General features: G+C 37.7%; 1 protein-coding gene and 1 long non-coding RNA gene across 3 annotated transcripts in view; one reads left to right on the forward strand and one right to left on the reverse strand.

Annotated features, from left to right (window-relative positions):
- Positions 1-1,061: 1,061 nt before the first annotated feature.
- The window catches only part of Dnajc24 (DnaJ heat shock protein family (Hsp40) member C24), a 42,866-nt gene continuing 16,849 nt past the window's right edge, over positions 1,062-27,078 (forward strand). Inside the window, exons 1-2 of one of the 2 annotated variants that reach the window (XM_008851318.3) lie at positions 1,062-2,436; positions 3,045-3,194. In XM_008851318.3, the coding sequence (XP_008849540.1) occupies positions 3,081-3,194 (114 nt within the window). In that variant the 5' untranslated portion in view covers positions 1,062-2,436; positions 3,045-3,080. The other variant, XM_008851308.3, reaches the window with a different exon arrangement.
- Positions 24,467-27,078, reverse strand: part of LOC115067427 — a 3,089-nt gene continuing 477 nt past the window's right edge. Inside the window, exons 2-3 of the long non-coding RNA XR_003846850.1 lie at positions 26,397-26,457; positions 24,467-24,656 (exon numbers count right to left, since the gene is read on the reverse strand). This is a non-coding gene — a long non-coding RNA (uncharacterized LOC115067427). The remainder of the gene's footprint in view (positions 24,657-26,396; positions 26,458-27,078) is intronic.

A 27,078-nucleotide genomic window follows, 5' to 3' on the forward strand; every position in this document is an offset into this window, starting at 1 on the left:
AATACACTGCACAACCTGCAGGCACTGAGCAGGTTGGAGAATGTCTTTTCCAGGCAGCTCAGTTGATCTGAGCCTTTCGAGGGAGCTCAACTGGTTTATGATTTTCCAGCAGCTCAACTGGTTTGAACCTCTTCTAAGCAGCTTGGTTTGTCTGAGAGTGTCTCTCCACAGTCCTTCCTGCTTATATGTGTTTGAGGATGGACCAGCCTAGGATGTGGTCAGTTTCAGGGACTTCCTGGAGCCTTTGAATTGCTCACTTCTTGAGCTTAGTGACCTTCCCTGAAGGATGGAATGCATCACCTCCCTTTAGAATATCCTATGGCTTCTTTTTTTTAATTTTTAAAAAATTATGTGCATACGTGTGGGTTTGTGCACATGAATGCAGTGCTGAAGTTACAGGTTGCTGTAATCAGCCAATCATGGGTGCTGGGAATAGAAAACTCAGGTCCTCTGGAAGAGCAGTATATGCTCTTAACCACCAAGTAATCTTTCCAGCCCTAGAATATCCTATATCTTAACAGGATTCCCTCCAAGATAAAAGGTTTAATCTCAGAGGAAATAGCTACACAACAAGGTCACACATAGTAGAGGGGGAGGACTGGAAGAGAAACCTCTTTTAATGAGTACATTTTAGAATGATAATATTCTAAATACATTGTGTTAAGTATTTAAAAACCACACATGTAGCTTGCACTTGTGGCTTACTTTAATTGTATTGGATAATAATGTCACTCTAGATAATGAAACATAAAGGAAGATTAATGAATGGGGCTCTATGTCACAATTGTTTTAAGGAGTTTATTCAAGTATAGATTTCAATTATAAGACAACTGATCTACATTTTTTCAATAACTAATCACAACAAAAAAGGTGATAAGGCGATTGATAAAAGATACTTAAAATAACCAGAAAAACTTAAAGAAGCTTCATGTATTAGATGATCAATGAAATATGACAATTTTTTTGAGTAAAGACACCATAGAAATTTTTTAAAAAGCTGGCATGCTTTTAGAGATGAAACTACTTAGAGACGAAATGGCCAAACATTTGGGATTTGTAGGAGGAAAATTGAAAGTACCAAATAAATGGATAGAATCAAAGAGATAACACAATAGCCTAATTGGATATATGTCTAAATAAAACACATTTACTCTAAAAACTGGATTTCTTGAACATATCTTAGGAGAACCAAGTAGTAGACAGAGGGTTCTTCAAGGGCTGGAGATGTTCAAGAGGACCTTCTTCTTATAATATTGTATAGGAAGAGATTCACAATTCTTAATTCTGATGCTTTAGACACTTTGGTAGGCCCGCACAAATGGTTTTCTGGATTCATGACTAAAACTAGATCCTGTCACTGTCCATATAATGTTCTTTGCTTTAAACATGACAAAATTCAGTGGAGAAACTAATCCATGCTTTTATATTTAGATTTTAAGTCACTGTATCATTAAACATTTGAACCATTCATTAAACAATTGAAAGTTTCATTTATTCTGTTTAAATTTACCTTCAGTGCTTCTTAAACTGATATTGGCAGAAGATGAAAGTGGACGTATATCTCAGGAAGTAGTAATAACAAAATCACTTTAACATCCCCAAGTGAAATCATATCATGTTGCCAAAACAAAGATGTGCTGCTCACCTCCAGGTAAACCAGTAAGGAAGAGAAATCAAGGCAGAGTAAGTAAAAGAAAGAAGCAATAAAAGTGCCAAAGAAAGGGAGACGAGAGAAAAAACTAACAGCAAAGTCAAAAGTACCCATTTGGAGAGCGCCCTAAATGATTCACAAGGGAACCGTTCATTTTGCTTTTTCTGACCCACTGTTCTGGGAATCTGTAAACCTGCTAAGAGTTCTGCTTCTGCAGCTGCACCGCTGGCCTAGGTCCTTGGTTTGTTTCCTCATCTACAAAGTAGCTACAGTAACACCCTCCTCAGTCGTGTAACTGGGCTAACGTGGAAGTAGACATAGTAAATGTGAAAGAATTTGGAAAAGTACACTATTGTTATGAGCATTTTGGCTTGTTTTAAAGTCCGTTTCTAAGGTCTAAAGGAAATGGATTGGGCATAATTTATGTCTCATCCTTATCACTAACTTCCAGCCCCCAGTACAAACCAAAAGGTAGCGCAAGGCAAGGCAGGCGGAACCTGGGATGAAGGTGCTCGGCAGAGAAGGAAAGATGCGGGCCACGCCAAGGAAAATTAGAGCGAGCTTAGGGACTCACAGTTGAGAAAACAAGGAAGCAGGGAAGTGGCGACCAGTTACCATAGCGACCGCGGTCGGGCAAGAGGAGGGGCCCTTTCGATGGGTGCGCGGGCAACTAGGCTCGGCTAGAAACACACTCCAGGGTGCCGACTTCCGGCGGAAGGAGAGGCGGGTTCCGAGTTCTGGCTGGTTGAGGGCGGTCAGTGGGTTTCGGTGCCGGAGGAAGTTTGGTAAGTCTGCCACGGTGTGAAGCCGGGGGTGGCCCCGCCCGTGGCAGGGTGCGCAGAGCTGATGGCGAGCCAGCGCGTTCCCAAGCCCCAGGCTGGGACGGACGGCTGCCTCGGCGCCCGGTTTCTGGAGATCTTGCTCGGCTGTTCTCTGAGGCTGGGAGGACTGTGTCACCCTCGAGTGACAGCTTCGGGAGCTGTTTCTTTACAAGGTGTGAGCATCTTTGCAGTTGCTGGGGTCTCTTGCTGTCCACCTGCTTGTGTTATTTCGCGTGTCTTTACATTTAATCTGGAAGAAAAGATGTGAACCGGGAAAATTCAGGGGCTATGCCCTAAAATGTAGCTAGATTTCTGTTTTACTTTTATCCATTAGTTTTGTAAATACTAATTTCGTGAGTACGTATGTGCCAGTTTTACCTTAGGACTAGAAGAAATACCTTCTTGGAAGTTCATTCTTCACTCAGGCTTACTATCAAATTCTTTTTTATGCCATTGTATATTAAAGAGATAAGCATATACCGTGATAGACTCACCCAAATAGTAAAGAACTTAGAAAGGCGGTGTTTCCTTGTTGCAACTGTAATGCATTGTCTTTAACATTTCCTGTGCAGCTTATCGGAGAAGGAGACCCGCTTCTAGTTCAACGGATGGTGATGGCTTTTGGGCAGATACTTAAAAAGGACTGGTACAGCATTCTGGGGGCAGACCCATCTGCAGATGTGTCAGACCTAAAACAAAAGTACCAAAAACTCATATTAATGGTAAGTCTTTTCTTTCAGACTTAAAATCATAGCAGGAAAAAAAATCTTTTAATTATTATTATTATTATTATTATTATTATTATTATTATTATTGGCCTTTTTTGAGACAGGGTCTCCCTGTAGCCCCAGCTGTCCTGGAACTCACTATGTAGACCAGGCTGGCCTTGAACTCAGAGGTCCACCTGCCTCTGCCTCCTGAGTGCTGGGATTAAAGGGGTTCACCACCATGTGACTCGAAATTTAAGTTAAAAGAAATGTATATCAGTAAGAATCTCGGTAATAGTTTGTTAAATTGAACGTTTCAGTAATACAGAAAAAGAAATTTGATTAGATGTAGGATAGCACTGTAGTGATTAAATTAGAATCTTCTGACTCTGTCACTATCTATAAGAACTTGGGCAACTTTCCTCTGCAAGTGTTAAATGAAATAATCCATGTAAAATGTGTAGAAGGGTTGTTACATAATAAGCAGTGTAAAAATCCAGTAGCCATAGCCCGACTTGGTTCATGCATTTTAATCCCAGCACTTGGGAGACAGAGGCAGTTAGATCTCTGTGAGTTCAAGGCCAACCTGGTCTACATAGTGAGTTTCAGGCCAGCTGTGGCTACAAGGAGACCCTGTCTCAAAAAGACCAAAAAATAAAAAATAAAAAAAAGCCAGTAGCCATTTGTAGCTATTGAGCCCAGGAAATGTGTAATATTCTGTAGTATAAAATTGTAACCTGTTGAATACACACTGGATTTTGATGATTTAATACAAAGCAATATAAAATTTAATTTTTTTTTAGACTGATGACATGATGAAATGATATTTTGTATATGCTGGCTTTTGTGCAGCATGTATTTGCATGTTTTGTATGTAATATCAAAATTTTACTCGATTCTTTTTGTTTTTAACATTGTATGTGCAGTCTGTATTTATATCTTGGATAACATTTGTATTGAGTAATTCTAATGTAAGCCATTTTTGTTCTGTTTTCACTGGGATTTATCCCTTTTTGAAATTAGTTGTGGTATGTAATGTTATTTAGTATCTTTTGAGCTGTTCTTTTATTTATTCAGTCCGTATTTTGATGTTCTTAAACCAATATCAGTGACTCTTTAATGGTCTGCAGTTCATTCAGTTTACCAAAAGAGTAAAGAGCCATTATTTATGTATCATTAATTGTTTCTCTAGTTTAAGCCAAATATATCTCTGATATTTTGACTTCTTCTGAGCTCTGTGGACACTGCGTGATACAGGTGCACTTACATACATGCAGGCAATACACTCATACACATAAAATAAAAATAAATATTTTTTTTAAATTACTAAAGTTTTTTATGTTGTTCTTTGGTTTTGAAACAGGGTCTCCCTATAGCCCCAGCTGACTTAGAACTTGCTATATAGACCAGGCTGGCCTTGACCTCACAGAGATCTGTCTGTCTCTGCCTCCTGAGTGCTGGGATTAAAGGTGTGTGTAACCACACCTGGTTCCTAACATTTAAAAAAAAATTATTATTTTTATTTTATGTGTATGAGTGTATTGCCTGCATGTATGTAAGTGCACCTGTGTCATGCAATGCCCATGGAGATCAGAAGAGGGCATTGGATCCCCTGGAACTGGAGTTACAAAAGATTGTTAGCCACCATGTAGGTGCCAGGACTCGAACCTGTAGCCTCAACAAGAGCAGCCGGTGTTCTTAACTGCTGAGCCGTCTCTCAAGCCCATTTTCTGTTTACGTTTTCTTTTTCTTCTTTTGAGTTCTGGGGCTCCCTCTCCCATACCTTTTACTATGAAGGTGCCTTTTATCTATTTTATGACTTGATCATATTTGAGTAAAATATGACCTGATTTGGATTATGTACATGACCAGAGGCCTCATGAGGTAAAGTTGTTCATTTTGTTTAATGACCTCATTTGTGAGTATTAGAATCTGTTTCCCAGATGGGAATTCTCAGCTTTCCTGCCTGGGGAGGTAAGTATGTGGGCTGCTGCCAGTATGCTGTGTGTTCACATTCCCTTTCCCTTTAGTTTTTAGTACACCGATCGTTCTAGCCCTCAACATGGTGGCTGGTGTTCTTGAATTCAAACCGCATTGACCTTATGTACACAGTAAAATTCTAGTTTTCTGCTGTGTTGGAGAGAGTGGATGACAGTGGCCTTGTGGTGAGGAAGAGAACTGAAGGTCTAGTTAATTTTGTTAAAGTCTTAACCAGGCTACTTGTTCAATCCTTGTCCTGAGTCTCATTCCCAAAGGTATTTAATGCCTTCAGTTCCTCAGTTTCTCTTGTCTCTGTTTGAATGAGTTCTTACACTCTTCTACTTTCGGCTTATGTTTCAGTTTCCTGAGCTGGATACTGTGTTAGCTTTCCGTTATCCTAACATATCTGAACTAATATACTTATGAAGAAAACCAGTTTATTTTGATTTACAAGTTCAGAGGCTCCAATCCATGGTTCACCAGACCCATTGCTTTGGGGCCTGTGTTGAGGCAGCTTATGGTAGAGCAAAACCACTTACCTAATGGCAGGTGAGTAAAGAGAAAGAGGAAGACAACAGGGTGCCCCAGTTACCTTCAAGGGCATGCCTTCAAGGACTTTAGACTTCCCACTGGACCCCTCCTTTTAAAGGTCCCATCACCTTCTGATAGCTCCAACTTAAGAGCAGGCCTTTACTTACCACATAGGTCTTTGGAGAAAATTCTAGATCAAACTATAGCATGTACCATTTTTATGATCAATTTACTCATCCAAGTAGTAACCAGGCCTGACCTGCTTAGCTTCTGTGATAAAATCGGGCATGTTCAGTGTGGTATGGACAAAGACTATGATCAGTTTTCCATTTCAATGTTTTGGTGTCTCTCACATTTTTTTTTTTTTTTTTTTTTTTTTTTTTTTTTTTTTTTTGGTCTTTTTGAGAGGGTCTCCCTATAGCCCCAGCTGTCCTGGAACTCACCATGTAGACCAGGCTGGCCTTGAACTCACAGAGATCCACCTGCCTCTGCACATACTTTTTATACGTATTCTTGCGTGTTTATGCTTTGACTTTAATTTTTAAAAAGAAGCTTTGAGCTATTTTCTGTTTTTCTTGTGCAACAGGTACCTGTCCTTGGCACTTACTGCTGTATCTGTTACTTCGACCTATCTGCTACCTCCCCCAAGTAACTCTCACATTAAAATTTGTCAAAATTTGATCACATTACTTCTGATTCTACACCTCCCACTGAATCACACTTTTCCTCATCATTTCCATGTAGAAGTGTTTACTATTGTATTGAAACATAATTTTCATTTTCCTGGATTTCTACAGAATGGCTTACAGTTAGTGAGCTACTGTGTAAGGCCAAGCTAATTGCTATTCTCTGTTTAATTTTGAAGGGCTCTAGATTGTATATAGCTTATGGAGTACAATATATTTTTTATTGTTTTTATGATATGTTTAGAGTTTTTAATAGATTTAAGAAGAAGAAAATTATAAGGGAATAAACATTTACCACAGTGATCATTTTGTTTTACAAAAGCAAGCTTCTGAAGTTCATATTTTTGCTTCCAAATATGATGAACATTTTCTTTTTTTAATGTTATTATTTTTATTATAGATGTATGAATATATTACCTGCATGTGTGTTAGTGCACCTGTGCTGTGCAATGCCTGCAGAGGTCAGAAGAGGGCGTTGGATCCCCCAGAACTGGAGTTACAGACCGTTGTTGCCACCATGTGGGTGCTGGGAATCAAACCCAGGTCCTCTGCAAGAGCAGTCAGTGCTCTTAACCACTGAGCCATCTTTCCAGTCCCATGATGAACATTTTCTTAATCTGTATTTATTACTATTATTTTTTTTATGAGTATGAGTGTAGTGTCTGCATGGATGTAGGTATACCCATGTCATGCAAATACCCACAGAGGTCAAAAGAGAGTGTTGGATTCCCCTGGAACAGGAGTTATGGACAGTTGTTAGCTATCATGTGGGTGCTGGGAATTGAACCCAGGTCCTCTGCAAGAGCAGCCAGTGCTCTTAATCGGAGCCATCTCCCCAGCCCCCTCTGATTTAATTTTATAAAAAGGCACATTTATTACATGTACTTTTCCAAAATCAGAATACTTTTAATATAACACTTCCTACATAATTAGTTGTTGGGATAAAATATTGCTAAATCGTAGGCTATCAAGTTTACAGTTCATGTTGATTTAATAAATACTGTTTCCTCATTTCAATTTTTGTGAATGTTATGCTTTTCAAGATTCTAATACTGAAAATGTTATTAATTGAAATATTTTAGAATGTTTTATTAATTGAAATATTTTAGAATGTTTTTTTCTTAGTGCTATTTTTTTTAATTTTATTTATTTTTTTATTTTATGTGTATTCATGTATTGCCTGCATATAGGTAAGTGCACCCATGCCGTGCAATGCCCGCAGAGGACAGAAGAGGCTGTCAGATCCCCTGGGCCTGGAGTTTCGGACAGTTGTTAGCTGCCATGTGGGTGCTGGGATTCAAACCTGGGTCTTCTCTAGCCCCATGAATTAAGATTTTTACAGAGAGATGAATTTATCACTTTACCTACTCCTACTCATTAGATCTTATTGCATAATTTGCCTTAAAAAATGTTGTATAAGAAGTTTGCTTAGGGGGCTGGAGAGATGGTTTAGTGGTTAAGAGCACTGGCTGCTCTTGCAGATGACCAGGTTTGGTTCCCAGCACACACTGGGCAGCTAACAACCATCCTTAACTCCAGTTCCAGGGGATCCAATGCCCTATTCTGCACAAGCATTGAGTGTCGAAGTGCATTTGCATACATGCAGGCGAAATACTCACATATTGTAGAAATACAATTTAAAAAAATTTTAAAAAGAAGTGTAACTGGTACAGCTGGGGAATGAGACAAATCAGTTGACAGGGTTTATGTCATTGAAATTTGTAACCATCACATACAGAAAGCTATACCACCAGATAGGAAACACAAAATTTGTCTTCAAGTATATCACTTGATTACTTCTTAAGATTGTGTTGACCATTTTCCCTTTTCAAATTCATTTATTATCAACAATTCTAATAGTTTATATACATATGTTTGAATTATTTTCTGTGTCACAAATTGCTGCTGTGGTGCCCATGTGATCTGCAACTTAAAGATTATTTGATAGATTACTAAACTCAGTGATGGAACATAAAAGTCCTCATTGTGTTAGCATTTTGTAATTGAGTGTTATCCTTTTTGCAGTGCACTGGATAAATATCTGGAAAGGGCATGTCTTTTCCCTGAAGCAATGGAAAAGTTTTTGGTTATCTTGAGATACAAATACTATTTATAATCCATGAAGATAATTTAGAATTTGAGAATTATTAAACCTTTCAAATTAGTTAAATATTGGATTCAGATATTTATGAGGATTGAAACAGTCTTAGATTGTTTTCGGTAATTCAATTATCTCGTCCCTAAAAATATATTAAGATTTGTATCTCTTTATTTCTATTCAGGACGTTGCGGATATAGTGGAGTTTATTTTAAGGAAGAAAGCACAGATGTTTGCATACTAGTATCTAGTATAAACGTTTCATGCATGAATTCTAAAATGTGGTTTTATAGGAAGCTGGGTAGCACAGTGGCTATGGGTCCTGGCTTTGAATCACTTTGCCCTGACTTTGAATCTCACCTGTGCCACTTTTCCTTCTCCCCTGTGGTTGGACCAAGGTTTCACACATGTGAGGCAAATAGTCTACTACTGAGCTACTTTGACAGCTCTCATCTGTACCAAATCTGACTTAATTGCTCTTAGCTTCTCCTTATCTACCAAAATCAGGGGCCCATGAGATAAATCAGTGGGTAAAGGTACCCCCTGCCAGTGATGATCTGAATTTGAAAACTGAGACCCACATGATGGAAGGAGAGAATTGGCTCTCACAAGTTGTTCTGTGACCTCCACATGTATGTCCTGATATGGGCCTGTCCCTCATCCCACCACTTGCACACAGAAATAAGTTTTTAAAAATCAGGTAATACTTCATAAGACTTCTTAAAGATTAAGTAAAATAATTTCACTCCAGTGGATGAACACACACAGAAGGGCATTTGGGGACACAAATTTGAGTTGATAAACCTTAATATATATAACAGAGTATATGAAATTGGGCAGGGGATGTTAAGGGGAGGGTACAGAGAGGGGAAGGGGTCTAAATATGATCAATATATATTTTATTAAATTCACAAAAATTCAATAAAAATTGAAAAAAGATAAAATTGTCAACAACTTAAAAATAGATTAAATAAAATAATGAGGAAACATAGTCAGCTTCTTAAATGTGGTACCATATTATAACTGATCATCCTCACTACATATTATATATAACATGCAGAACTATGTAAAAGTATATGAATAAATTTAATTGTTAATATTCACCAAGAAAGATTAAAATGGTAAGATTATATTTTGGATACATGCTTTTTACTTGTTCCATACTATGTATGTTACATAAATTATATAAACATATTGCTATACGAGGTTATGTTGAGATAGGAAAAGGCCAAAGTGGTCTTTCTTTAAACTCGCATGCCCCTCAGTGTACTTTTGATATCAGCTATACTGGGATTTCCCTCCATACACCAAGCAACTCTCTAGTAGACTGGCTATCTTACAATTCGGTCCCCTAGTCTTCAGATATCAGTGGCAAGTCTCAAGTTGCGATATTTGAGGCATGGATCAGAGTCTGGTGGGCACCTGCTTAGATTTCCAGGATCCTGTGTTACATAAGAATTAGACAGGGGAAAGAGGACAGTGATAGAGATAGAGATAATTTATTAAGAGAGAGAGAGAGGGACACCTGGGAATGGAAATGAGCTGGAGAGCTGGAACAGGTCCTGGGTGCCAAAGCTCCAGTCCCTGCCAGACAGTTGTAGGTCATTTACATACCACCCACCTTTTCAGGTGTTTGAAGACTATAGGCCTTTTTCACACATGCTGTTTTGTTACTTGAAGTCTGTTTGGTGAGGTGAGATATTCAGCCTTCCTCTACCATTGATTTCATTTATATGTTAATTTTGATGCCTCTTTCTCCCCACTTTAATCCCCTGCCACATGACCGGTGCTTCTGATAAACTGGCTTTAAATTGGGGTCCCTGTGACTCACCCCTCTGTTTAATTTGTTAGAGTGACTTATAAAACTCATTGAAACTTAATGTTTATCCGTTTACTAAAAGGATTTATTTTTTGTTTTTTAATATTTTATTATCTTTATGTGTATGAGTGTATTGTCTGCGTGTAGGTAAGTGCACCTGTGTCATGCAATGACCGCAGAGGACAGAAGAGGCCGTTGGATCCCCTGGAATTGGATTTATGGACAATTGTTAGCTGCCATGTGGGTGCTGGGATTCGAACCCGGGTCTTCTGCAAGAACAACCAGTGTTTTTAAACACTGAGCCATCTCTCCGGCCCCTACAAAGGATATTTTAAAAGATACAAATGAAAGGCCAGATTAAGAGGTACATAGAGGTACTTGGAAGGGTCACACTCTCAGGACCTTCCATCCCCATGGATTTACAAAACAGCTCCCTTGCAGTATGTGGATCCATTTTTGTTCACTAACCTGGATCTCTCCAAATCCTGTCCTTTTGGAGTTCATGGAGGCCCTATTATAGAGACATGATCGATTAACTGTGGACTATGCCATGAGTGACTGTCTCAACATTTGGTCTTGTCCCCTGATAGGAGATAAGGGGATGGGGCTGAAAGAGCCAGTTCTTTAATCATGCCTGGCCTTCCTGGTAATCACTCCTCATGGGGAAGCTATCTTGGGGGCCTCAGTCACCATTCTTCTCATTAGCCTACAAGAGACACTCTTCACTACAGAGGTTGCAAGGGTTTTATGAGCTGTATGCCAGCAACCAGGGTTACAGACCAAATATTTCTCCTTATATCATTGTGTCACAGTGTTTCATAAGATGCCAGGTAAATAGTTAATGAACAGTATAAAGATATTTAAGAATTTTAACTAAGTAGAATTTTCCCATTGTCTTTGGGCTCAGACTCTTAACAAAACTGCTCTTCTGCTCTAAGTGTTCAGTTGCATATTGAAAAGTTAGCACACTTACCAGATTGTAGGAATGGGAAAGCAGGTTCACAGAGCAGATTTTACATGGAGTTTGTAGAAGAGAAATGCCCACTTAGGTTGTTGTGCATGAGAAAATACTGTACCTGAGGTCTGTTTTCCAGTCCTCCTCTCTGCCAGATAAAGAATTGCACAAGTTTTCAGTCACAGCACACAGCCAAGTTTATTGAAACATAAGCAATACCCTATGCATCAAACAGACAGACTTCTGTTAAGTGGAAGGTCCATACTTGGACACTGTCACCTGCCTAGAGAGTCTAAGCTTTTGTATTCTATAGGGTAGGAGGTGGGATGGGATTGGACTTCCCTTTTCCCCTTGGACCGAATAGGATAAGATGTATGTCATGTGTTGATTCACTCATGAAAGCAGGAAGTTGGGTAGAGCAATGGCAGGAAATTGGAAATTCCTGCCAGAGGGGGCCCTCAGAGGAAGCAGGGGAGATGGATTGGGAAGCCTGCTGAAAGGACCAACTTTGGGCAAGAACCCCGAAGTAGGCCATCTTTGATGAAAATGAAAGTAATTGGAACACAGCTGAATCTGGTCTGAGGCCTCCTCCCCTGACAAGCTGCCTACTTTAGAACCAACTATCTCATATTTTCCTTCAAAAAGAAGGGAGAAGGTCTAGCTTATGATTTAGGTGGGGAAACATATCTTCCCATAGCAAACTTGGCCCCTCATGCTAAGAAATCAGAATGGTTGAAGAGATGGTTCAGCAGTTAAGAGCATTGGCTGCTCTTGCAGAGGAAGCAGGTTTTGTTCCCAGCACTCACAGGGCTGATAATTGGAGTCCATAACTCCAATTCCAGGGGATCTAATGCCCTCTTCTGGCCTTTGAGGGTATTGTATGCACATGGTACATTTACATACATGCAGGCAAAATACTCATAAAATAAAAATAAGGTTAAATAATTTTGAAACTATTTTTAAAAGATATCAAAATGGAACTCCTCTGTACATCAGTTTCAACTTTTATGTTTTCTTTCTTTTTCTTTTTTCCCTAAAAAGAAGGGGGACATGTTTAGTATAGGCAGCAGGAGTGGCAGTGACAGTAGAATTGCCTGTCTCTTTGGGGGATGTTACTGTTTTTGAGATAGGGTCTCCTATAGCTCAGGCTGGCCTCTTGAACTTGCTATGTAGCCCGAGATGTCTTTGAACTCCCAATCCTCCTGCCTCTACCTGCCAAGGTTGGAATTTCAGGTGTGTTCCATCACACCTGACTTAGCCTCTGTTTCTCTTTATAGGTCAGTTATACTATGATGTGTCTACTTAGAGCCAAATGGACCTATCACAACCCAAGTTCATTTAAAGAATAATTTTCAGAGTGGGTGATATGGTTTCAGGGCAACTTGCAACCATTGGCCTTGGTTATCTGTTTTCTCTCAGTTTGGGCCTTATTGTATTGTCAATGATGTGATACTTCTAAGATTTTTTTAAAAAATTTTGAGAGAAGATTTTCACCAGCTGTACTTCAATTAAAGGGTTACTACCTAGAAAATATCTAGAACTTCAAAAATTAAAACACCCAAACATAAAACTGCTAATTAATAAATGGACAGTTCCCAAAAACAGAAACATAAATAGCCAGTAAGCATTTTAAAAAGTGTTCCGCATCCTTAGCCATCAGAGACATGCAAATTAAAACTACTTCGAGATTCCATCTCACTCTAGTTAGAAGGACTATCATCAAGAAAACAAATGACAACAAACGCTTGTGAAGACATGGGAGAAAACACCCTTATTCACAGCTGGTAGGATGGTAAAGTAGCACAGCCATTATAGAAATTTTTGTGGAGTTTTCTCAAAAATATTAAAAACAGAACTATCATATGACCCAATGCTCTCATGACTCCTGATATAGCCAAAGGATTCTGAATCCTACCACAGAGACAACTTGCACATCCATGCTGATTGCTGCATTATTCATAATAGCAAGGAAATGGAACTAACTCAGGTGTTCATAAGCAGATGGATGGGTAATAAAAATGTGGTACACACACAATGGAAGTTTACTCAGCAGGAAAGAGAAATGAAATGATGAAATTTGTAGGAGAATGGATGGATTTGGAAAGTGAGGCAACCCAGATTCAGAAAGACTAACATCACAAGCTTGCTCACTCTGTGTGTGTGTGTGTGTTGGTTTGGTTTGGTTTGGTTTGGTTTGGTTTGTATATATGGTGTGAGTGAAGGCTATGAAAATAGAAAGGGAACCAGAAGAGGGGAAATGGTGTTGAGGAAGGAGGGGGTTGGGGACTGAGATGCAAGTGAAGGGAAAGCTGAAAGAAGGATACTTGGGGGAGGCGGGTAAAGGGACAGGGGAATAGGAGAGAAGAGGGAGAAAGGAGAATCAACACCAAAACCAACTTTGTTTGAAAATGCCATAACAAAACCTATTAAAGATCTAAATTGTATCTGGGCTTTGTACTTGTATTTATTGTGAAGATTGATTTGAATTACCTAGTCTACTATCATTGGAAATGGAAAGTTTTCTTCCCCTTCTTTCCCATCCCTTCCTATTGATTATAGGAGGGCCACCTTCAGATAAGGTACAACTCTTAATAACTTTGTCCTGAAGTTATCCCTTACTCAAAAAGTCTCTGCTGGGGCTGGAGAGATGACTCAGTGGTTAAGAGCACTGGCTGTTCTTGCAGAGAACCTGGGTTCAATTCCCAGCACCCACATGGCAGCTAACAACCATCTGTAACTCCAGTTCCAGGGGATCCAATGCCCTCTTATGACCTACGTGGGTATTGCACAACATGGGTGCACCTACCTACATGCAGGCAATATGCTCATACACAATAAAATTTTTAAAAAATGTCTTACCTTATATGTTTCACTGGCAAGTTGTAAGTTTTATTTTATTAAGCATATCCTACTTTTAATTACTTATGCCTGTGGCTACTTCTCAGCCAAAAGTGAAGTCTTTGAAGACAGAGATCCTATTTCATACACTTTCTGTAGTCAAGTCTTAGTCATGTATTGATTGAACTGCACTGCATTTTGCTGAAATATGTGGGTTACTAGAGTAGTTGACTTTTAGACTTTGACATCTCTGTGGAATATAGCACAGTTCTTTGTTTCCTGTAATTCCTTACAGGTTCTATGGTGACGCTCGATAGTCCTTGACCTCTGTGAACTGATGATCAGGTAGACCCGCAACTTATGAGGTCATTTGGACTGTTGCAGTCTTCCAAATATGTTTTGTCCACATCTGTAGTTAGAAACTGTCCAGGGTTACACCTTACCCCGTCCAGTCTTTCATTGGGGTAGATTTTTTTTCATCTTTGAAACAAAGCCATAATTCTTTTTCTATCATGCAGATAATGTGGAGTTTTCAGTACAGGCAAGCTCTATTTTGATCTTAGTCCAGTCTAACCTTTCAGAGTTTCTCTCACTGATTCTCATTCTGCCTTGCAGTTCTTCCGTTTATAACTCTGATATCTGTCTGAGTTATTTGCTGTCAGTGTTTGTAATGTCTCTCTGCCTGGGATGCCCTCTTCCTCCTACTCTTCCATAGTTCCTCTGTATGCTGACTAGTTCATCCCTTCCATGTAAATGTTGGCGTTATTACAAAACCTCCCCTGACTTACTCTAAGTGAGCAGCTTTTTATGTTGTTAGTTATGTTGTTTTTATGTTGTTAGTTATGTTGTTAGACAATTCACACGTCTGTTTCCACTAGACTGTGGGTACCTCAAGGGCAGGGATCCTGTCTCATTAACAGTATCCACATTGGCTAGCACAGTATCTATCTTGTAGTGAAGTAGTAAATAGGTGGTATTTTGATGAATAACCTCAGATTTTAGGTTGCCAGCCTTAACATGGATCACATTTTCTCCAAGTCACAAAACCCTTAAAAAAATTAAGCTTTTTCATGTTTTATTTGTTAATTGTTACATAAAAGAATGAATTGTTGATTGGTTCATTAGGTAATATTTTACTAAGCATTAGGTGGCAGTAGTGTATTGGACTTGACTTTACCTTTGGAATTTTTTTCATCTTTCATAGTCTTAACTATGGTATCAAAGTATAAAAGACACATTTGTAATACTTTTACAACTTGTTGTAACATTATTTTAATCAACTGGGTTTCTCATAGAAACTCAATAAAACAACAAAACAGCCATGCCAATCAGTGTGTGTTCCTCGCTTGCCTGTCTGAACTCTATTCACATTCATTATTGAGTTACTACTACACAGTCTTAACTGCACTTCCTCATCTACTGTTTAATGGCTGCTTCATAATAACAGTGCTTTGCATTAATGAAAACCAAAAATTATCTCAGAGGATATGTATTTTCTTGATGTCCTAAGAAGCTTTATCTCAAAAGTAGTATATTAAGTTCATTGAATTTAACTACACTTATTAAATGTCCTGGTTGTACTCATCAATTTCTATCCATTTTAAGGTCACCTATCTTGTTTATTGAGTTTCATTTTAGGTAGATTACTCTCTTCATTCAATAGTAAGAGAATTAAGTCTTTTCACCAACACTCCAGCCTTACATGCTCAATCCCACCATTAATTTTGAACACTTATATTAAAACATCATTGCTTTTTACATACATTTCATTCCCATGGTAGTTTCCTAAGGATTGTGAAATTAAGTAGTTAGAATTCATATATAAGGAAAAATTTTATAGTTTAAGTCCACAAAAACAGTTCTAAAAATAAATAGGAAAGTGTTTAGAGTTGATTCGGATGACATGGGTAGAGTTAATCTGTCACATTTCTCTCATCTTTAGTTTTCTATCTCAAGGGTAAAACACTTGAGGGAATTCAAGCCACAGTACTAGGATCATTAATATGGCAGAATGATCAATTAACCGAAGAAGAGCAGGCAAGCGTTGACAGAATACACTGCCTAATTAGTAACTGATAGCCTTGGTGGCCACAGGGGAGCTGCAAGTTGCATAGGAGAGCAGCTCTGTAGGGTTTCTGTCTTTACTTCACTCCTCATTTTGCTATGATGACTTTGGTTTGGTGTCAGGTTTTCAAGTCCTTAATTTACAACAACAACAAACAACAAAAGCCAAAAAGCAAGTCTTCCTTGAACCTGGACACAGCATGCCCGCTACTGATTATCATTTGGGAAGAGTGGAAGCGAATGTTTACTTTGAAATTCTCTATGTAGCACATATTGACTATGTCACTGAAAACAATAATTATTTGTCATTTGGGGAGGGGAGTAAATGGGTTTATACTTAAAGTCTACTTATATAGTCTACTGCCCCAAATTTGAAATTGCTTTCATAGATTATATATAATCACAAACAGCCTTTATTTTGCACTTGTACCTAGTCAGAAGAGGAAAAGTAGAATGTTACTAGCAAAAAATTTAAAATCCTGTTTTATCCAAGCATGGTGACAACTCTATCTTTAATCCCAACCCTCAGGAGGCAGAGGCAGGACGATCTCTGTGAGATCAAGGCCAGCCTGGTCCACATGGTGACTTCCAGGCAGACTAGGTCTAAGCAGACCCTGTCAAAACAACAACAACAACAACAAAATTCTCTTTTAGAGTTTGTAAATCTTACTATTTAATGTGTATTACAGAGCTCAGACTCCATGTTGGAAAAAGAACAGCCCAGTCATATATCATTGTGATTCGTAGAGTTCTTCCTATCTGCGAATCTGGATCTTACAAATCCTCCTAATTCTTCACCTGAAAGGCATCAGTTGTACCATGAATGTAGCACAGCTTTGGTTCCCTTCAGTGTTCTCTGTCGTCTTCCATCTCCTTCTCTTTATGCTTCTTTTTGCTCTTTGGATCTTTGGGTCTCTTGGAACCCTTGTACTCTTGCCCTTCCTCTGCCTGATTTTCCTATCCTGCTCCCTCTCCCACTTCTTTTTAAAAATCTTCCTCCTTTGCTCAAACTCTTGGAGCTTGCAGTAAGTAATCCCCCAAAGGGCTTCTAACTTAGTATCAGAGGCTGTTAGTGATGTGCACACAGTTTACAAAAGTTTTTTAAATGTGAGCTCCTAAAAACTAATGGTGTTAAAATGGCTCTTTCAGAAAATGAATGCAATCAGAAATTCTGGTAGGCCAAAGGGATATACTTCTATTAATATAATCCAGTCAATATGACTATGTCATCACATTGGAAACCTCACTCTAAGGCTCACTTGAGAATCATGGGAGGATGTTATATGTCAGACTCTATTAAAGTCAAAGGATTATTCATAATAATTCCTTAGTAAGGGCTGCTTATAATCTTACACAGCTAGAGTGTGAGCTGTAGGACAGCATCTTTGTTTGGGCTATATATAAATGTTTAGTTCTTTATTATCCACCAACACCTCAAAAAAAAGTAAGATACATTTTTATAGATACTTAAAAATCACAAGTCTTTTTGGCTAATTAGAATATGCACATGTGCATGCTTGTGTATGTGTGTGTAATTCCTGTCCAGAATAGAATATGTAAATCCACAGAGACAGAAAGTAGGTTAGTGTTGCTGGGAGAGGGAGCCAGAATAACAGTGACTGTGACAAACACAGGGTTTCTTTAGAAATGATGAGAATGTTCTGAAATTAATGATGATAGTTGTACGGGTATGTTAAAATAGCCTTAAAAATGATGAGACTTCCCGGGCGTGGTGGCTCACGCCTTTAATCCCAGCACTTGGGAGGCAGAGGCAGTTGGATCTCTGTGAGTTCAAGGCCAGCCTGGTCTACATAGTGAGTTCTAGGACAGCTGGGGCTACAGGGAGACCCTATCTCAAAAAGACCAAAATAAATAAATAATAAATAAATAAATAAATAAATAAATGATGAGACTTAAACTTAGAAATATATAACCTAAAAAGGGGCAAGCCTTAAGGTATATGCGTTATATCTCCATAAAACAAGTTATGTTTTACAACTGGAGAGATGGCTTGGTGCCTGAGAGCACTGGCTGCTCTTGCAGAGGACCCTGATTTGCTTCCCAGCCCCCACATGGCAGCTAACAGCTGTATATAACTCCAGTTCCAGGGGATCCGACAACCTCTTCTGACCTCCTTGAGTGTTGCATGACATGAGTACACTTACATACATGCGTACAACATACTCATACACATAAAAATAATAAATAAGATATTAAACAGATTAGGGTCATATTATGAGGCTTAGTGGTTTGGCAGGAAATTTAAAATATGAGTTTATAGCCAGACCTGGTGATGTGCACCTGTGATTCCAGCACTTAGGAGGTAGAGGCAAGAGGATTAGGAATTCAGAGCCAACCTAGACTATATGAGAGCCTGTCTCAAAAAACAAAAACAAGACCTTGAGAATTGGCTCATTAGTTAAGAGTGTTGGATGCTCTTCCAGCGAATTCAAGTTCAGTTCCCAGCACCCACATGGAGGCTATAAGTACCTATAACTCCAATTCCAGGAGATCTGACACCCTCTTCTTGCTTTTGTGGGCATTATATGTATATGGTACACTTAATACATGCAGGCAAAGCTCTTATACACATAAACTTTTTTTAAAAAAATCAAAAAACAAAAACAAAAAGTAAATTCATATCTAATTTTTATAAATGAAAGTTTCATTAGTTTTTGTTTTGTTTTGTTTTGTTTTTTGAGACAATATCTTGCTATATTTCTTAGTCTGGCTTTGAACACAGGATCCTCCCATTTAAGCTTCTCAGATAGCTGGGATTATAGCCATAACACCCAGAAACCTTATACTTAATAATAATTTTACCTAAATGCACGAATTACAGTAAGATGGATCCTACTCTGTAGGATCAGTTGTGACCTATCCACTTGGCCACAAAGCAGTGTTTTAACTTGTTACTCATTTCAGTAATATGTCTTGGTATTTTTAAAAGTATGTATTAAAATACATACTTTGGGGGAGGTTGAGATAGGAACAAACTGGGAGAAAGGAGCTGTGCTTTCTTGTCTTATTTGTTTTGTTGAATATATCAATGTAGGAATCTCTAGTTTGTTTTTTAATGGTGAGAGGTTAGATATTAAAGTAAACAATTGTTCAATGTGTTCAAATCAATTATCCAAGGACAATCCCTCCCACTTTTATAGATTTGTGAAGATAATAATCTTTGCCAATCATGGCAAGGAGAATGAGGGAGAAGTGTAATAGGAAGAGCTACTTGCACCGAAAGAATCAGAAAAAGTGATTATGCCCCCTTTTGGCTTTCTATTTCCTTACCAGAGTTGACTCTTCTGTAGGAATCAGTATGGAGGTGTATTGCATTGCAGAATGGTAGAGCCAAACTATCTTCTCAGCTCTGTTTCTTGCACTAAGACAGATCACATTGTCTACAGACTTTCCTTCTAGAAACTTTAGAGACCCAGTGATGGAGTGCTTTGTCCCCATGGCCTCCCTCCTTTGAGCCACACTTGATTCTTGTTTTTTTTTTTTTTTTTTTTTTTTTGTGGGCCACAGTTGACACCACATCCACATGGGGCATAAGAAGCAGACAACTAGGCCTCTTACCTTTCTCAGACATGAAAGGAAAGTGAGACCTCAGACATGAGCACAGGCTGCTTGAATAGTTGATTGGAACTGTTGGTCAGTATGCTCAACACTGCAAGACCTCTTGCAGCCTGGAAGATATTTGGAAGATATTTTAAGGGGAGATTAGCAGGGTTAGGGAAGAAAGGCACAAGAAAATGCTGTGTGAGAAGAGCAGATGAAAAGGGGAGCAGTTCAGAAGTGTTAGAGCCAAATATGCTGTTAGAGGTGTTTGAAGGACAAGAGCAAGGAGATATGATTGTTTGGATTTATCTTGTTGTAGATAAACTTTTTTTCTCTCTGTCTCTTGTTTGGGCAAGAAAAATATTAGACATATAATAAGTATTTGGGGGGAGATTTATAAAATTTATTTATAAAATTACTGATGATTGAGAATACGGATTTTCATGAAAATTTCTAATAAGTCCTATGTTTAATATTTTAGTAAATTAAAAGAAGTTCCTGAGAAAAAATGTTGGAAGATGCTGTTTTAACTTTCAGATATTGTAGTCAGATTCACTAATGTCTTGCCTTACTCATATAATTCTCTCAAGTTTACTTTTTCCTTTATTCTTAATAGATACCCAAAGAAATGAGTTTTTGTTATCTTCAGTGATGAGTACCTCAAAGTACTGTGATAAATAGATCCATAAAAGCATAAAATCACTAAACAAAAATAACCAATAATCAACTTTCTTTTAGTGTGCTCTATTTGAAATTCCTTAGTGGTATTACATATTCTAATGTGTTTAGAATCCACTGTGATGCCATGGAATTATGTCCTAGAAGTCACTGACAAAAGAAAAGCAAAAACACAAATTCTATGCATCTCTGTTTTTGCTGAGACTGACAAAGTATAGTATTGATGTTACATTTAAGTACAGTGTAGCCAAAGCCTTAGTATCGCCACTGTTGAACTCCCATAAGGTAGCCCATACTCCCATAGCCTATCTTTTCATAATGTCAGCTAATTTGGATAATATAGTAATTACTTGTTCACTAGGAAAAAGTATGAGAGAAAAACTACAAAAGTACAAAACTGCAGTTAAACTAAATGCATTTTTCATGCCAGCTAGTGCTGACTAAGTCAGCAAACTTCAGATTTGGGACTTTTGTGGAAAGTATTACACATACAACTTAAGTTCACAATTATTTATGATATGCTTGAGCAAAGAGGCACTACTGTGTTGATCTCTGCCCAGATCGTGGTCAGTGGAAAAGGCCATTTGGACTTAATGGATATTGTCTTAGAATTTTCTATAATTTCCACAGTATTGTAATATGCTATTTTCATAATTTAGATATACTTCATATTTTTCTCTGTAGCTGAAAAATATTTATCTCACTAGACACCATTTCAATATTGAGTAGCTGCAGCCTGATGTAAATTATATTCTTTAACAAATAAATAGGTTAAGATACTTGCATATAATAATGGCATATTGTTTAGATCTCAATAGCTTCTACATCTGTGAAGTATGTTGGTATTAGAACAAACAGTAAACAAATAAGGACACTGGCCTTTATAATTAGTGAACAAGAGATATCAAATATCACAGAATTCCTGCCTTGCAGCATTTAATATAATTTTCATTATGGTGTCATAAGTTAACATGATTTAGGAGTGTTGCTCATTTAACATTTATTGTTTTTAAAAGATATAATACTTAGCAGAATGTATTTGTCACAAAATTTCAATGAAAGTACCAGTTTTATGACATCCCCTTCAGTTCTGTATGTTAAGCAGTAGAGGCTAACACTGCCTTTCTCAAATGTCTCTGGGCACCTTCACACCCTGGGGATTTTTTTTGAAACGTTTGAATTCTCTGAAGGTTTGGAATGGGCCCAGGAAGTGCTGTTTCTGACAAGCTCTCAGATGATGCTTATTCTGCCAATCTGAGGACACACTCTGAGTAGCACTGGGGTGGTACTGTGACAGTCACTCCAGAGTTAGTAATCTAGAAGGCACTTAAACTTACTGTGTGGAGAGACTATAAGTTCACAATAAAACTTTCCATATCAGACAACCCATTGTCATAAACTAGTAAGAACTGAGACTTCATAAGTAAAGTGTTAGCAATCAGAAAACAGATAATAAACCACCCTAATAGAATATGACATCATTTTCTTTATATTTCTTACAGTATTCTAATGGATTTCTATTTTTATATCAAGACAATTTCCTATTTGTGCTAATTTTTTTTTAACATCATGTAGCATAGGAATTTAAACAATATGTGTTCTTCTTTCTGTAATTGAAAATTTTTCCTAAAATGTAAGGAAATTATTTAGGTCATAAAGTTGTAACTGTCAAGCCATTTGAGAATAGTAAAATAAGGAGTTGGTTATGACTTTGGAAATAGGCATCTGTCTTCCAGGGCACACTTTGGTTACCATGGCTCCAACATTAAGTTTCTTAGTGATCTTTTTCTCTACAAACTATATATTTTATATTTCTGTCCCTCTTGCTTTTTTCATTGTATATCTGCACAATATTCATCATTAATAACCATATCACACATTCAACTTTAGGCTGCCTTAAAATCTCCTCCATCAAAGAAATTAGTCCATTACTTTTAAACTTAGCCTCAGGTAAATTCTTGAACCTAGGGCAAATGACACCCAGATTCCTAACCAAAATATCTCAGTTGATATTTACATCCATTTTCCATCTCCCTCTGTAACATCTTGAGCCAGGCATTTACTAGAATAGCCCATTAAGCTCTGCTTATAGCATTCAACCGCATTTCTGTTATAAACTTCCAAAGTCTTCCACATTTTCCACAAAGCAACATGCTTAGGTTCTTAACAGCAACAGCCCACTCTCCGGTACCAGCTTCCATATTCATTATTTTTCTGTTGCTATGTTTAACACCATGACCAAGGTAACCTATAGATGGAAGAGTTTATTTGGGCTTACAGTTCTAGGGTATGAGTCCATCATGGCAGGGAGGCATGGAAGGAGGCATCTGGAGCAGAAAGTTGAGAACTCATATTGTTAATCATGTGTAGGAAGCAGAGAGACAAACTCACAATGGGATAAGGCTATGAATTCTCAAAGCCCATCCCAATGACATACTTCCTCCAGCAAGGCCACACCTCCTGAAGGTTCCTTGACCTTCCCCAACTGACCAAGTATTTAGAGTCTATGGGGGACATTTTCATTCAAACCATCAAAAAAACTTAAGCAGTAGGTCTGAAATCTCTAACACTATGTGCCAAAACAAACCTTTTCTACTTATAAGCTGTTTTATCTCAGGCATTTGTCATAGTAACAGAAAGCTGACTTAAAATACTCACCTTTCCTCATTGAATTGCTACACCTTTGCAGAATCAGTTGACTGTATGTGTGGTCAGTTTCTAGGCTCTTTATTCTGTTCCATTGATCTTTGTCATTATGAATCTAGGAGTACAGTCTTCATTACTGTAGAGTATATCTTGAATGATAAATGTAATAATCAACTCATCTAAGTTCGATGACAGCCTGGTCTCCATTAGCGAAGCCAGGCCAGCTGTGGCTATAGGGAAACTTTGTCTCAAAAAACCAAAAAAAAAAAGGCTACCCTGTTCAGGCTCTGGGGGAAAATCCAGTTCTTGTCCCTTCTAACTTCTGGAAGCCACAGGCATTCCTTGGTTTGTGATGCCATCACTCCCGTCCTTAAGACCAGTTTCATAGCACCTCATCTGTGTTTGCCTAATGTCCTTTTGCCTCTTTCTATAAGAATGCATTCATTGGATTTAGGACTCTTGTGGATAATCCAAAATAATTTTCCCATTTCAGAATCTTTGATTGCACCTGTACATTTCTTTTCATTTTCAAAATAAAGTAATATATTTAGGAGTTATAGAATTGGATTAGATCTTTGCACGCCATTACCAACCTAACATAGACTGTATTATTCCTTTTTAGATTTTCTTTTGTTCTGGAACTTGCTGTCAGAACAGAGTGGAACTTTTAGCACCCCAAATGACATGTTTACCTTATTGCTATAATTGCCATTTTCAATTTTTTATTACTTTTATTTTGTGTGCACATGCCATAGTCTCCTTCCCCTGTGTAAGCCCCAGGTATTAAACTCAGTTCATCAAGCTAGCAACAAGCACCTTTACCCATCAAGCCTTGTTACCCATCCTATAATTGCCATTTAAAAAATTTGTAAGTTAGCGAAATCATGTGTTTCATTATGGCATTTTCACACATACTTTGCTTTTCCCCCTCTTCCCTCTTGCTGTTTCCCTTCCTCCTTCCTAATAGCCCTCTGTCTTTCTTTATGTCCCATGTAATCCATTACCCTTTTCTCTTTCTCCCCTTCCTTCAAATCTGTTCTTTCCCTCCCATGGCCTTCTTTCTAGTTTCAACACACACACAACGTGCACACATGCATGCACGCACAGACACACGCACGCACACACACACACACACACACACACACACACATTTAAATCTAAGTTCCACATATGAGAAAAAACATGCAATATTTTTCTTTCTGGACTATTTTGTTTAACATAATCTCTATTTCCAATTGTATCCATTTTGCTACAACTGTCATTATTTCATTTTTCTTTATAACTGAGTACAATTCCATTGTGTATATGTACCACATTTTCTTTGTCCTTCTGTTGATGGACATCTAGACTGGCTCCCTTTTCTTAGCTATTATAAGTAGTGCAGCAATAAGCGTGGATGTGCAAGTGTCTCTGGTATGCTGGCCTAGAGTCCTTTGGGTATTTACCCAAGTGGTATAGCTGGATCATATGGTAGTACTGTTTTTCGTTTTTTCGAAGAACTTCTACACAACTTCCATAGTGACTGCAGTTTATATTTCTACCAGCTATGCTGAGAGTCTTCTTTCTCTATAGCATCACCAACATTTCTTGTGACTTATTTTCTTGATGACAGCCATTCTGACTGGGATGAAATGGAATTTGTTTTAATATGCGTTTCACAGATAGCTAAGGTTTTGAACTCTTCACCAATATTTATTAGCCATTTGTATTTCTTCTTTCTAGAACTATCCAATTCATTTATCCTATTTATTGATTATTTGGTGTTTGATTTTTACAATTCTTCATATAATCTAATTATTAATCCCTGTGTGATTATAATTGGCAGATTTTTTCTTTACAATTTGTAGGCTGTCTCTTCTCAAGTGATATTTTTCTTTGCCGTGAGAAGCTTTTTAATATCAAGTCATCCCATTTGCCAGTTCTCAGGATTATTGGCACTTTAAATGAAATATATCCATTAATTGATTGCTATAGACTGACATTAAATTCTGGATGGACAGCTATTTATTTCAGTAGTAGTCAGAAAAATACAAAGTTATAGAAAGAGGTTGAATTATATTTTGGCTATCATAGAAGCAATATATAACTCATCATAAAATTTAGTGGTACCTTTTTGTTTGGTGCACCAGGGAACTAATTTCTGGTTTTGTAGAACTTTCTTTATCAAATTGACACATCATCAGGCCTGCTCAGTAGAATCTCTGCAATGGCGTGTTCAAAATTACCTACTTTTTAATCTGTGCTACTCTTTAGTTAGAAGCTTAAAATGATGTTTCTGAGGACTTATGTAATGCTTTTAACATACTGAGATTAAGAGATTTCACATGTAATTTTGTTCTGTTTTGTTTTTGAGACAGGGTCTCACTATGTAGCCTAGGCTAACCTTGAACTTGCTGTGTACCCCAGGATGGCCTTGAGTTTACTGCATATCCCAGGTTGGCATCACAGTTGTGGTGATCCACCTACTTCAGCCTCTCAGTGCTGAGTTTGAAAGTGTATACCACAGTATGTGGCTTAGCAATGTACCTTAAATGTGCACTGTTGGCATATTTGACTATGTCACACATAATAACTTTGATCATAGCCAGCTCTGTTGCACACGGTGTTACAAGAACCCAACAGCTAGAGAACTTAAATGCAACTGATGCTGTCCTGGCTTTGAAATGTTTATTCCTTGAATATCCTAACTTTAGGGATATATGAATAATTTTCATGAGCAGAAGTAAGTCCTAGGCAAAGATGAGTCAGTGAAGCCTTCCTTTCTTTTTCTTTTCCTCAGTTATTATAACAGTTTAAACATCTAAATATTGGTATTGGATATTTGTCTTAGAGAGAAAGAGAGGAAATTTGCCAAAGGGGAAAGTAGAAATCTAATTCTCCTTCTTTGCCCTATAATCTTTCTGCAACAGTATAGCTTTGGCTCTGCTAGGAGAGATCAGCAACAATGTGGAGGTCACCATGACAATGAAGCCATTCTTTTTTTTTTTTTTGGTCTTTCGAGACAGGGTCTCCCTGTAACCCCAGGTGTCCTGGAACTCACTATGTAGACCAGGCTGGCCTTGAATTCACAGAGATCCACTTGCCCTTGCCTCCCAAGTGCTGGGACTACAGGCATGCGCCACCACACCTGGTGACAATGAATCCATTCTTAAAAGCAGCAGTTCAAAATTTAAAAAGCAAAATACATACTTTCTCAAGTCAGGATTGAAAATTAGTCATTTAGTTTCATGTTACCATGATTTATTGAGCAAATTTGACCTTAGTAACTTGAATAAAAAGTGACATGGTACTTGTGAGAGCCTATGCGCTTTTGATGTCTCTAAGGCAGTCAGTGGAAGAATGTATATGATTAAACCATTACCTGCTTATTATGGTGAGACATCCACCTTGATGTGTCATGAAATGTGAGTGTAGCCATTTGCCTGTTAAAATATTAATATTAGTAAATAAATATAAAAACTATTCTCCACTCAAAGAAAATTCCTGTTTACCTTTGAAATTTAAATATGTTCTGTAATAATTTTGATATGACTTTCAAAGTAATTACTGGTAGAAAAATTATAGATAATGCTGTGGAGAATGAAAGTTATATATCTGAACAATTGCACTGTTATTCTCAGATTACTTTAAGGGAAATGTCCCTAAATTTAGATAACCTCTCTTCATTTGTTTGTTGAGAGAATTTTTAGATAAAAAAGAGACAGGAGAACCCAAGAGAAATGGAAGAAAGGAAAAGCAGTGAAGCCGTCCGTGAGCCACATTCCAGTGAACATTTTACAGTTAGTGTGTTGAGGCAAAACTTTCTGCTTTTGACCAAATACTATGACTATGACAGTATTACTAAAAATTTCTTAAAGTTAGAAAGCTCAAGAGAAACATGTTTAATGAATTCATATTCAAATTTTTTGAGTTCCTTAAAGTTTCATTCAAATGCACCCTAGAGTAATCAGCTTCCAACAAAAATTTGGGAATTTATGCAATCTTCAGGGCTGAGGGAGAATGTGAAAGGTGTTCTCTTTTTATAATTTTATATATATATATTT

The sequence above is a fragment of the Nannospalax galili genome, unplaced genomic scaffold (genome assembly GCF_000622305.1).
Source record: "Nannospalax galili isolate Female #2095 unplaced genomic scaffold, S.galili_v1.0 scaffold11, whole genome shotgun sequence".
Classification (NCBI taxonomy): domain Eukaryota; kingdom Metazoa; phylum Chordata; class Mammalia; order Rodentia; family Spalacidae; genus Nannospalax; species Nannospalax galili.